Consider the following 12192-nt stretch of genomic DNA (forward strand, 5'->3'; position numbering starts at 1 on the left):
GCTCTCTGACTCTGAGGTGGTGCAGGCTGGCACCTGACCTCCAGCTCCTTCATTTTCATCAGTCCAAGGCCCTGGGTTAGCTTTTCAAAATACTCTTGTCTACGGTCAAATTCCACTGGTAAAAATTCCAAGAGAAGCATGGAATTTGATCATGTGCCATTGTGTTAGAATGTCTTTGTATCAAATATTGCTTGAAACAAACAGGTTAAGAGACTCTTGTGTGGAGACAATAATAATACACGTCAGTTGGAAGGGAACTTACATGTCCGCTGGTCTCTCTGGCTGTTGTTTTACACTTTGCTGTAGCCAAATGCCTCACAGAAATCTAAATTCAATGCTGATCCTAGGAACTTACAGTATATGTAATGTGCTGATTCTAGGATTTTGCCATGACCGAGCTACAGGCACCACGACAGACGTAGAAGTTGGCTTCCTCATCTCCTTTCTAGAAATATCTAGAAGATATGGAAGGGTATGACCCCCTGCAGTTTTCTCAGGCCTGCAGGCTGCTTTCTGAGACAGACGTGCCATTGTGTGTGCGTTCCTGCCACATAAGCTTGAGAGGCCACACAAGCGAGGGTGCTGGCACCCGAAAGGCACCATCTTGGGAGACATCAGGAATTTCAACACCTGGGTTACCTAGCAGGCACCTGGTCCAGTGCCTGGAGTAAATGAGCAGGCTCCCCTTTTCTGGTGGGGCCAGAATCAGGGCTCTGGAAGCCCCTGTAACAGGCCAGAACCACCTGGCAACACCGTTCTATGCTGGCGCTGGCTGCAAAAGAGCTCCCCGTGGGCAGAGCGCAGCCCACAGGGCCCAGGCAAAGGGCAGCAGAGTCAGCCCGGAGAGGCAGTGGGAGTCTCCGCTTACCCCAGAGCTGTCTCCCCCTCTTCCTCCTCCTCCTCAGGGTTTCTCCCTCACCCCCATAAAAATGAAGCTGTTGTTTTCCCTCTTTGGGGGAGAATGAGTGTGTGCAGAGGTGTCCCGGTGACTCTGAGCATATGTATGAGTTAAGCCAGTGAGCGAGGGTGTGAGCAGAGTGAGCTCCTGCCTCCCTACTCAACAGTCCCCCTTGGGGGTGCCAGCTTCCCTCTCTTCTCCTTGCACTCAGTTCCCCACCCACCTGCCCACCTACCTCACTGCCACAAAAGCTCCCAGCAGCCAGCAGGCACATCCTGGTGACAGTGGGACAGGGGGGAAGCCAGAGCTCTAGGTCAGGGCCAGGCGCCTCCCAGAGAAAGCTGCCCAGGGCCCTGGGAAGCCCCTCCTTGGTTGGTGGCACTGATGGATGGTTCCAGGGAGAAAGGGCTGCCTCGTTCTGACCAGGTGGGCCAAGTGGGGAGCAGTCCTTCACCTTGGCCTTGAGAAACTCCTTCTGGGCTTTCCCTGGGGGAAACAGCGCTTGCTTCCTCCCTACCCTCCCTGCCTTCCTCTCAGAGAGCTACAAAGACCCAGACCTAGGTGGGCAGCCCTTGATTTCAGTCTGTGCCGTCCTGGCTGTGTGATCTTGGGTAAGGCACAGGACCTCTCCGAGCCTCTGAGCGGGCCATGTTGGAAGAGGGATGGCTCGACACTTCCTTACGGGGCAGATGGAAGGAGCTCTGCGTGGAAGAGAGTTTTGTAGACCAAAAACAGGGATGCACTAGGCAGAGAGGCAGAGAACTCAGGCAGAGGAGGAGAGTGGGCTTCCGCATGAGGTGAGGGGCATGGGAGTGTGAGGGAGCCAATCCTTGCTGCTTACAACCCTCAGGAGGAGTCCCTGTGTGCCCCGGGCTTCCCGCTGTCTGCTCAGGGCATCTCTCCATCAGGACGCTTGAGGACGGTGTGAGTGGAGGTGGTGGCTGGAAGGGTTTTGGCGGAAGGGATTCCAGAAGGGGAAGCACAACGCCTCATTCCAAGTTTCTTCCCAGCCCGCCCGTCTCCAGTCAGATGCTCCACTCTTCTCCGACTTTTTCGCCTCACTCCCACCTGGCTGTGGACATTTTCTGGGTCCTCTCATTCCACTGGGCTGGAGTCAAGCTCTCCCACAGGTAACCCAGTGGGGGGCTTTCTCCGCCACAGCTGCTCAGCCCGTGACCATCCCTCAGCCTCTCCAGGCCATAGTCTCTCCAAGTGCATATCCGGAGGGCAAGGCAATGCACCTGCAGGGCAGTGCACCTGCCAGTGGAGCAGGGAGCTCTGCAGGCATAGTACCCATGGGATCAATCTGTCATTATCTAATGGGTGGTTTAAAGAAGTTTCAAAGACACTCAGGTATTTAGAAACGAAAGAGCCACAGGGATCAATTATTCCAATATCCTCACATTCAGGAATTAAGCTGGAATCCAGTTCTGATATGTGAGTCAAATCTCTTTCCTCTATCCCAAACTAAAATTACAAACGCTAGTGTGACTGCTAGAGGGGAGGCCAGTGTGTGGAAGGCGAGTAATTGTTCTAAAGTCACTAGCGTGTGTCTGGACCTTCTGTCCCAGATCTGGTTCCTGTCTCCCTCTAAGAAAACAGGAGGAGGAGGACCCTGTCCCGGCCTGGGCCCAGGAGCACAGGACGGGGATTACCTGATTCCTCTGCCAAGCGGAGATTGAAGACAAAACTGCCAGGTGGTTGCTCGGAGGCCTGGCGGTACCACAGAGGGAAGTGGTCCATGGTGAACACGCTGGCATCGTCCACAGGGGTCAGGAACTGCCTGCGAGGAGCAAGACCTGGTGCCATGCCAAATCTGGGAACACACTCAGCTCTGATTTCTTTTTCCTGCAGGCCACCCTGGCTGGGCCAGGAGAGTGCGTCTCTTGCTTTGGGAGCGCTGCAGGTTTATAGAAGAAAATCTAAGCCCCTAAAATGATAGTGCCCCAGACAATTTCCCGGATAATTCTGCCTACTAGAAGAGGTACAGGGCCTGCATTATTGAAAGAATAATTTACATTTTTTGGTATAAACTCTTTTGCCTTCAGGGTCTATTTCTTTTTTTTTTTTTTTCCCAAAGATTTATTTATTTATTTATACAAGTACTGGGTACAGTCAGAAGCGCGGGAGGGTGGGAGAATTCACCAGAGCCAGAGCGGGGAGCAGAGCAGGCAGAAGGACCGAAGTACACCGCTGAGGGGAGCAGCGGGCGGCAGGAGAGGTCTGCGCGCCATGTGGGACCCTCCTCTGGTGGCCGGGGAGCAGCCGGGATCGAACCAGTGCCGCAGAGGCTGCGGGCAGCTTCGCAACCCAGCGCTCAACCGCTGCACCACCAGGGAGGCCTCAGGGTCTATTTCTTTCAGATACAGCCTGATTTCTATTTATCTGGCTCATTAGCATGACTGAGCGAGAAAACTATATAGTCATCTCTCCCATCGTGCTAACAGAGGGGCATAGAGTCCCCCAAAAAGGGTCCTTTAAAAGTTGTTGTCTCCAGGTTTTAGAATGCATTGCAACTTTTCTTATTTTGAGCAGCTTTACCTTGCTAATTGTGGTTTTGCATTCCCTGAGCCACAGAAGGGACAGTTGGTCCTGAAGCAGAGTGGGAGGTGGGGAGGAACTGATGGGGGTTTTAAAAAGTTACTGTGGGGCTTCCCTGGTGGCGCAGGCAGTTGAGGGCAGCGCTGTGAAGCTGTCCACAGCCTCTGCATGCGGGTTCGATCCCGGCCAGCCAGGGAGCAACACACACGGCGCGGCAGACCTCTCCTGTCTCACCCGCTGCTCCCCTCAGTAGGGTATTTTGGTCAGTCTGCCTGTTCTGCTCCCCGCTCTGTTTCTGGTGGGTCCTCTCACCCTCTCACACATCTGGCCTGTACCCCGGTTCTTGAATGCATGAATAAATAAATCTTTTAAAAAATAAATAAAAAGTTACTGTGGATAACCCACAAGGTAGAAAACCGAGATTTGATTTTGAATGCTTGGCCTGGTGTCCAGAAAGGCTGCTCATCTCCTGGGTCCTGGTCTGGTGAAGGGAGCCCTCTGGAGTCGCACAGAGCAGTGTGGCCATGTGAAGTAGCTGCGTTCACACTGCAGAACGTTCTGTCTTATCAAGAGGTCCCTCTTCCCTTCTCAGGCCTTTGGGGAGTTGGGGGCAGTGCAGGGACACCAGGAACACTGTCACCCCCTTTGCACTGCCAGATGTGGATTCACCCCGTCCAACCACAGCTGTGTGTGATTTTCTGATGGGGGGGGTGTGGAAGTTGAAGGGGATGAGAAAGCATGAGGAGGTGGTGTGCTGAGGAGGTGATGAGCTTGGGGAGGAAAGTTCCCACACTGTTCAGGGTCTTAAGGTCAATCCAATTTATGTCCTGGACCTATCTGAGTCATTTGCTCACCTCTAATGGGGCAGCAGAAGGGGGTAGTTAAGGAGGCAGTGGGCCCTCTGTGCTGCCCCAGCCAGGGGGTGAAGGGAGGTGAGCATAGGGAAGAGCAACTTAATTCCCAACTTTCCAGCAAGAGCAGACCTTGCTGCAAGAATTCAAAGATGGTGCTTCTGGCTGAGTGTGCCAAGATGATGGTGGGCAACAAGTGGGCAGGCACAGGATGGTGGGTCAAGTCCTCTCAGGAGCCCCCTGGGCCATTCTCCTCCCGCTGCCCACTGGCCTGCCTACTTGAGCCCCCTAGTTTGCAGAACTGCAGAGAGCTCTGCCTGTCCCTCACCCCCAGCACCCTTCCCTGGGCTCCCACCTTCCCGTTGCTGAACCTGGGCCTCTGGTCCCTAGATTCCCACAGAGGCGGCCTTTGCTTGGAGAGGACTTCTCAAGCGCAGCTATTCTAGGGGCTGTCCTGTGCTCAGGGCTTTGTCAGCACCCCTGGTGTCCACCAGGGAGATGTCACAGCAAACTCTGCCCCCTCTGGAGACCCAAAAAGGTCTCCAGACGCTGTCACTGCCACAGGTCCCTGGGGTGGGGGGCAAAATTGCCCATAAACAACAGCTAGCTGGGAGGGTGGGGAAAGTGTTGACAAAGAAGGGGACAGAGGTCAGAAGATTTAGCCTCGTCACACAGAGAGACGCTACCCCAGAGGAACAGCTTCCTAGCTTCCCTCCGTGGCAATGAGGCTCCGAGCAGCAATCTGGCTTCAAGGTCTGGGCTGCTCCCTGGCTCCTCAGGACACCTCCAGGGGGTGCAAGAGTGAAGGTCAGGTGGAAGGATCACTGTGCCCACCCTCCCTGTCTGCAAAGCCCAACCCTCCCACACTCCCTGCACCCCGGGGTCCCAGTCTCTGCCCGCCCACATGCCATAGGGACACAGCACGACTCACTTGTCGGAGAATTTCTCAGAGCCCACGAACAAGCTGCTCCTGAGAAGGCCGGCCCGGGTGCCGAGGAAGGCCATGTCCACTGCCGGCTCAGACTCCCTGCGGGGCAGACAGGGCAGCCATCAGCATGCGGGCTGGTCCAGGCAATGAGGGGGGTTGGGGGGTGTGTGGAGACGACCCCTAGGGCTTGCAGAGCTGGGCCCCTTCTGACTGAGGGGAGCAGCAGGCTGGTTTCTCAGGAGTTGCACAGCCCACAGGCTCACCAGGCGCCCTCACCAGTCGCTATCATCATGTGCCCTCACCAGCTTCCCTCACCAGCCGCCATCACCATCCACCATCATCAGCCGCCATCACCATCCACCATCACCATCTGCTGTAAGTGGCAGGTGTGCTGCATCAGGGATCCGCCTGGCTCCCTGGGGCAGCACTTTCCCTTGTTAATGAGGTCCCCTGAGCCTCTATCTCTGTTTTTCCAGATCCAGCTCCTCATTTGCCCCCTTGTTTTTTAGGTGACTTGGCTCTGGACAGAAGGAACTCAGAAAGGGACTATGTCTTGGGACTTCATGTAATAGTAAAATGTCCTGGCGGACACACACAGCACCTCAGGTTTTATAGCACTTTTCATATATTTACTTATGATTGAAACGTGAGAGAAGGCGGAGCAGACACTGCTACATTCACCCAAGAGATGTAGGGGCCTTGCCAATCTCGCCAAAGATATGGAAAAAAAAAATCTATTAGTGTTAGTGGACCTACTTTTTCTCACATCTCAAAGCCATCTTGTTCAGGCAATGACACCAGGGTAGGAGTTGTCGCTATTTTATTTTTAAAAAGTTTTAAAAATTTCAGCTTTGTTGATGCTTAGTTGACAGATAAAATTGGAAGGTATTTTAAGTGTACACCGTGGTGATTTGATGTACATACCTATAATACATGCTTGTCAAAGGATTCCCTCATCGGAATTTGGAAAGATGAAGATTATGCTTATTTTGTCCTAATCTACTGGTCTAGCCCCTTCTGTAGAGGCAGGATGCTAAGGGGCCAGGAATGTAGCCCTGTAATCAGCAGCCTGATTTGGCTCCCGCTTGGCTGCATATGAGGCAAATGAACTGGGGCAAGTGGTCACCACATTCTGCCTCAGTTTCCTCATTTGTAGAATGCGGATTTTGATAGCATCTGTATTTCAGGGCTGTAGTGAGGATCAAAGGAGTTGACACACACTGAATACTTAGAACAGTGTCTAGTCCACTCTATTCTTTTTCTTTTTTTAAGCTTTATTTGATTTTATAGAGGTAATGCACTCACATGGCTCAAAACTGTACCCAAAGTTTATATAGTAAAAAGTGTCCCTCTCATTCCTATTCCAGTTATCCCTTTTTCTAACCAGAAGCAACCAAAGAGAACTGATTCCTGTATAGCTTTTATATGGATATTTTATAACCATACAGACAACTACTATGATTTGCCTGCTTTTTAGAGAATTGGTAGCAGCCTTCTGCATCTGGGTTTTAGAAATAGGTGGCTATTCCTATAAAATTCTGTGGTGTTTTTATTAGGATAACATTGCTCAGTTTGTGGAATTGACATGTTTGTGATATTGATAAGGTATCTTCTTCCTCTTCAGGAACAAGTGTGGCTGCTGTGTTCTTAGCCTCATCAAAATCTCACGGTCCACCAACACCCATGTGCACCCATCACCCACACTCACATGCCATTTACCCCTTCTTTCTACCTGTCCCCTAAACCCATTAGCACCAGGTAAAGATCAGCACAGAGAGGCAGGAAATCTAAGGGCTAGGACACACCAGGGTCAAGTTGTACTTCATAGTGTCTCAACTACCTGTTGGACGCAAAAACCTGAACCGTGTTCTCCAAGGCACTTCAGAAAACGGGCCCTCACAGTTAGAATCCAAGCCTGGAGATGGGTTCTGATTATAGGGCTACCACGCTGTAAGGTGGGGGGGTTTAGGCCTATGCCCCGGGGGACCTGCTTTAGGGGTTTTCCCAGATGGGAGAGAGGGAAGCTGTATATACTGAGGGTGGGAAGTTTGCAAGGCTCCCACTTCAAGCTTTCACTGCCCCCACATCATCCCACCCCCCTGACCGTTCACTTCAGGCCACAGGAAGTGGGTGGTCTCCTGAGCTGCCTGCCAGGTAGTGGGAAGGACCCTGACTCAGCCGCGGGAGTCCTGGGGGCTGGGTGCTCTCCCGATTCCCGGAGCCCTGAGCCACGCACAGGCACCTACTCAGAGATGTTGAGAGCTAGCGCTGTCCAGTACGCTTCCATGGGGGCCGTCACCACCGCGTCGAACAGCACCTCCCGCACCAGCTCCTCGTCACCTGGGACAGAGACAGGGAGATCAAGTCGCCACCTCCCCCATGATTGTGAACACAGCTCATCTGCCCATTGGGGATCCTTGAAGCCCAAGGAACAAAATGCATCTCATAAACGTGCAGCTGGAACATGCCAAATGATGGGGGTCAGTTTGAGGAAGTCACCTCATCTCTTTCAGTCTTTATTTCCGCAAACCCCAAGACATGTGAGTAGAATGAAATGATGTCCAAGGCTCTGTCCAGTTCAGTGACTTGTGAGGCTGGGACACACTCCCAGACAGCAGACTCTGACCTGCACCCAGCCCACCCCTCCGCTGCCCCCCAGCACTTGCCCTCACTGCTGCTCTCAGTGTATCCTGTGAGCTGAAACTTGCCTCATAGCCTCCACATATGCTGTTCCCTTGGTCTGGATGCTTTTCCCCACTCACTATGTACGGGTGGCTCTTTCTTTTCCTCCCTCCCTCTTTAAAAATGCCATTTATTTTACTACTAGTTTTTAAAATTTAAATTTGGGGTTGCATTTTGGCTCTTCGTATGTGCACGTGTTCCCTTTATCCTCCACCAAACCACCTCATACCCCTCCTGCATCTCCCCCTCCACACCTCCTCCCTCCTCCATGCCCTCTGGTAAACATTTAAGTTCTTCCGCTGAGTTCAAGATGTATTTCTACTGTATTTTATCTGTGCATGTTTTTTGATTGTTTACATTCCACAGATGAGTGAAACCACCCGCTATCAACCTTTTACTTTCAGACTTATTTCACTTAACACAATCACCTCGAGGTCTATCCATTTTGTCCCAAAAGCCATTATTTCACCTTTCTTCACGGCTGTGTAGTGTTCCCTAAGATCAACCAGATTGAGGTACACACATCACAATGATGTGCAGCCAACACTTCCATCTTGTGCTGCAGAATTTCTATCACACCCGAAGGAGGCCCACGATACCCCAAAGGAGACACATTGTCCCCCCAAAGAAGGCCTATGGTACCCAAAGGAGACATATTGTCCCCCCAAAAGATGTCCATGGTACCCAAAGGAGACATGTTGTCCCCCCAAAGGAGGCTCATGGTACCCCAAAGGAGACACATTATACCCCCAAAGAAAGCTAATGGTTCCCTCAAAGGTACCCATGAAGTCATCTGTGTGGTTCTTTTTTATCCTCAACTTAAGTGACACCTCCCTACAGAGGGGGCTCTCTTTGACCATCAGCTGAATGCAGGCCCCTCCCCCCTCATGCAGAGTGTGATTCACAGCCCTTATCACAATTCATCATAACCTGCATCTACACACATTTGTTTGCTTCTCTGTGGCGTGGTCCTCCACTAGCTTACAAGCTCCACAATAGCGAGGGCCTTGTCTTTTTGGGCCTTCTCCATCCATAGCTTTAGTGCCTGTGCAGTCCTGGCCCCCGGCACGTGCTCACAGGGTGCTGATGGGCTGACTGGGTGGGGTGTTGCTTCTGTGACAGGATGACCTGCTCCTTCTTATAGGGAGCAGGAAGAGCTTTGCTGAGAGGGTGGTCCTGTGGGTGCATTTATGTGGGGAATTCAGGCTCGTCTGAGCACCAGGGGTTGGTTAGGACCCACTCACAGACCACTGGCTTTCTGATGCCATCTGGTCAAATGCTCTTCTGCGGAGAGATGAGGACTTCAGAGAATCACCTGGGGGGCCCACTACCAGGTGGTGGTATAGGCAGAGCTGGTGGACAGGCTGAGCCTTTACACTGGGTGAGCTTCTCTTCTGGGCCTTGAAGTCCTCAGCTCACAGAGGTTTAAAGAGGTCCCAGACCCTGACATGGGGATACTCTCCTGGCTCTACCTTTTTCTCTAGAAATCTCCCTGTTCTAGCTCAGCTTTCAGTGAGTTCCGGGGAGAGGCCCTTTCCCCAGACACCCCCCCATTCCTGCCAAGTCCTCAGCTGTGGGGTCCCAGAAGGCAAGTGCAGGCGGGCCGGGGGCACTCACACTCCAGAGCTGGGTCCTGCCCCTTCAGGAAGCGGACGATGGCCTCCAGCTGGCTGAGCTTCCGGTGGTCTGGGTCTATATCCGTGACGCAGTAGGTCCTGGAACCCGGGAGAGTCAACCCAGGAGAGTCACCGCCTTTCGCCCTCCCATCCCCTGCTCTTGTGCAGTGACTTCCTCGCTTACCAGTCACTCGCCAGAGTCAGGTCCGGATGAAGCAAATCGTGGAGACCTGCGAGCAGAGTGCGTGCTCAGAACAATGCCCGCGCTGGTAGTTCCTGCACCTAAGAGCCACCGCTAGGCCGGGGCCGCCAGGAGCCCTCCTCCTCCAGGGCCGGGCTGGGCTTATTCTTCTTTGTTCTCATCTCAGAGTAGGGGCTCGGTCAGTAGGATGAGATCACACCTGTGTCTTCCTGCCCCTGCTTCTGAAATGCCTCCTTCCCACGGCCTCATGTGCATATTCCGCCAATTAGGGTCACCCTCAAGAAGCAAAAGCTTTGAGACCAGTGATTGTCATTTCATTGTTCCCGATCAAGCTAAACGGAGAGTCAGAGGTGAGCCAGAGACGGGCCGTGTGCAGTTAGTACAATCTCTGTAGCCTCACCCCCAGCTCAGCGCCGCACGGGCCTTATGCACCTCTGGAGCGGGAAGGCGTTGCAGGGAGCACAGCCACGGCTGCAGACTCGCCCCTCACTCTACCCAGTCTCCTTCCTCACACTCTCATGATAATCTTCCGAAGCAACGTCAGCTTTGCTCCAAGAAGCGCATCCCTGGAGGACCCCTCTGTCCGCCAGCAAAGCCCCCCTGGAATGCACACTTGGTGCATGCTGGGCCTGGGTACCCGGGACGCAGAGTCCTCACCAGAGAGCCCTGGCCTGAGCGCCTGCTCTCCACCTGAGACTTGGGAAGCAGCTCAGTATCGCAGGGGAACCCCCCTGGCTCAGACCTACCTTCTTCCACAGACGTGTTCCCCAGGAGGATGTATTCTCCGTGGCCGCGGGACAGCACCACCCCCAAACTATGGGAGAGCAGAGAACGCCTGTACTCACACAGCAAGTGATGGCCACCTGCCCTGGCCGCCTCCTGTGTGAGTTGACTCCAGGCTGGAACCTTCCACACTAGCGTGTTGACATGCACGACATGCCCCTGTCTGCCTGACCTCACGGGCTGCAAGGAACCTAAGAGATCTTCAACTTCAGTCCTGTCATCTTGCAAACAGGGCGTTGCTTTACGATCTTTAAGTGCCATTTAATCTTTACAATGCCACCGAGAAGTAGCTACTATCATTCTTCCCATTTTACAAATGAGGACTCTAAGGCCCAGAGTGGTTAAGTAACTTGACTAAGGTCACACAGCCTGTCAGGGATAGAGCTGGATTTCAAACCAAACAATTGGCTCCAAAATCTGCCCCGTAGTCTCCACTAGCAAAGCAGGTCTTGATCCTGTTTCCCTAATGTAGACCTGAACCTTTTTCTGTTTCCACAATTAATCAAGTAAATCTGAGTAAATCTATGCCCCAAACCTGGACGTTCTACTCCGAGTTGTTGGTATTCATGTCCCATTCACCCCCACCCTGCAAATAAAACATAGGCCCTTACCTGAACGGGGTGTCACTGATGTCTGTGAAGAAGTAATCATTGGTCAAGAAAAGAACTCTTTTCTGGAAGAGCAGAGGAGGAAAGGGTTTTAGGTGGAGAGAGGAGGGTGACTCTCCGTGCCCTGACTGTGCCCTCTACCTCCTCCCTAAAAGCCCTCAGGGTTTCATCACTCTGCCCTACTTCCCTTACTTCTCAGCCTCTCTTCCTCCCCACCTCCCAGCATGCCTCATCCTGTGGACACCCTTAGGCAGAGTCAGCAGCTGGTCCAGCAGCTGGTCCAGCAAACTCCCCCCATGGAAGCTGCAGGGATGAAGGAGCACGGTCCTGTCCTGCAGTGTCCACTGAGGTAGCCACCAGCCGGCGTGACTACCGGGCACTTAACATGTGCAACCAAGGTACGGGGTCTTCAGATCTTAGTTAATTATAGTTACCATCCATTTAAATTTAGCAAGACAGTGTGGCTAGCAGCTGCCGTACTGGACAGTGCAGGCGTAGACAGTGGTGTTGGCCTCAGATGGAACAGAGAACAGGCTGCTCAAAGCTTCTGGGGTGCAGAGGCGCCACCTCCAAGCTTCCTGTCTCTGGAGAGAGCCGAGAGGCCCCGTTCCCTCCACGAACCTCTCCCAAGGCCACAGCACCCTTTACAACGTCCTTTTCCTTTCAAAGCTGCTGTTGTTTACGTTTCAGCTCATACGTGAGAGTCAGGGCATCAGGCAGCGCATACAGCAGTGCAGGGCGTTGGCAGCTGCTGGGCAGCACTTAGATTTGGCCTTAAGCCCAGCCCAGCCGCTCACAAGCTGTATGCTCTTGTGGAAGATACTGCACTTTTCTAGGCATCCCTGTTCTCATTTGTAAACCAGGATGAACAGCAGCGGCTCTTGCATAAGGCTGCTGTGAGGCTGAGACTGTGCTTTTAACGGGTGGGGGTGGGTACAGGCAAAGCAGGAATTGCTCTGGGCTCGGAAGTTCTGTGGCTTGCCCACGTGCACACACAAATTTGCGCCATTGGATTTGACTCAGGAGCTTGTTCTTATTTCATTCATCTCCTTCTGACTTTTCTCCTTGCATTGTGGAAACTGG

The 12192-nt window shown here is 52.9% G+C and overlaps 1 protein-coding gene across 1 annotated transcript in view; it reads right to left on the reverse strand.

Moving 5' to 3' along the window:
* Positions 1-12192, reverse strand: part of CACNA2D4 (calcium voltage-gated channel auxiliary subunit alpha2delta 4) — a gene marked incomplete at both ends in the record, with an annotated part of 85018 nt that overhangs the window by 42976 nt on the left and 29850 nt on the right. Inside the window, 7 exons of the mRNA XM_084256112.1 lie at positions 2554-2681; positions 5222-5317; positions 7465-7558; positions 9518-9615; positions 9701-9746; positions 10465-10532; positions 11113-11174. Coding sequence (XP_084112238.1) covers positions 2554-2681; positions 5222-5317; positions 7465-7558; positions 9518-9615; positions 9701-9746; positions 10465-10532; positions 11113-11174 — 592 coding nt within the window. The remainder of the gene's footprint in view (positions 1-2553; positions 2682-5221; positions 5318-7464; positions 7559-9517; positions 9616-9700; positions 9747-10464; positions 10533-11112; positions 11175-12192) is intronic.

The sequence above is a fragment of the Talpa europaea genome (genome assembly GCF_964194135.1).
Source record: "Talpa europaea genome assembly, chromosome: 15".
In the NCBI taxonomy this organism is placed as follows: Eukaryota; Metazoa; Chordata; class Mammalia; order Eulipotyphla; family Talpidae; genus Talpa; species Talpa europaea.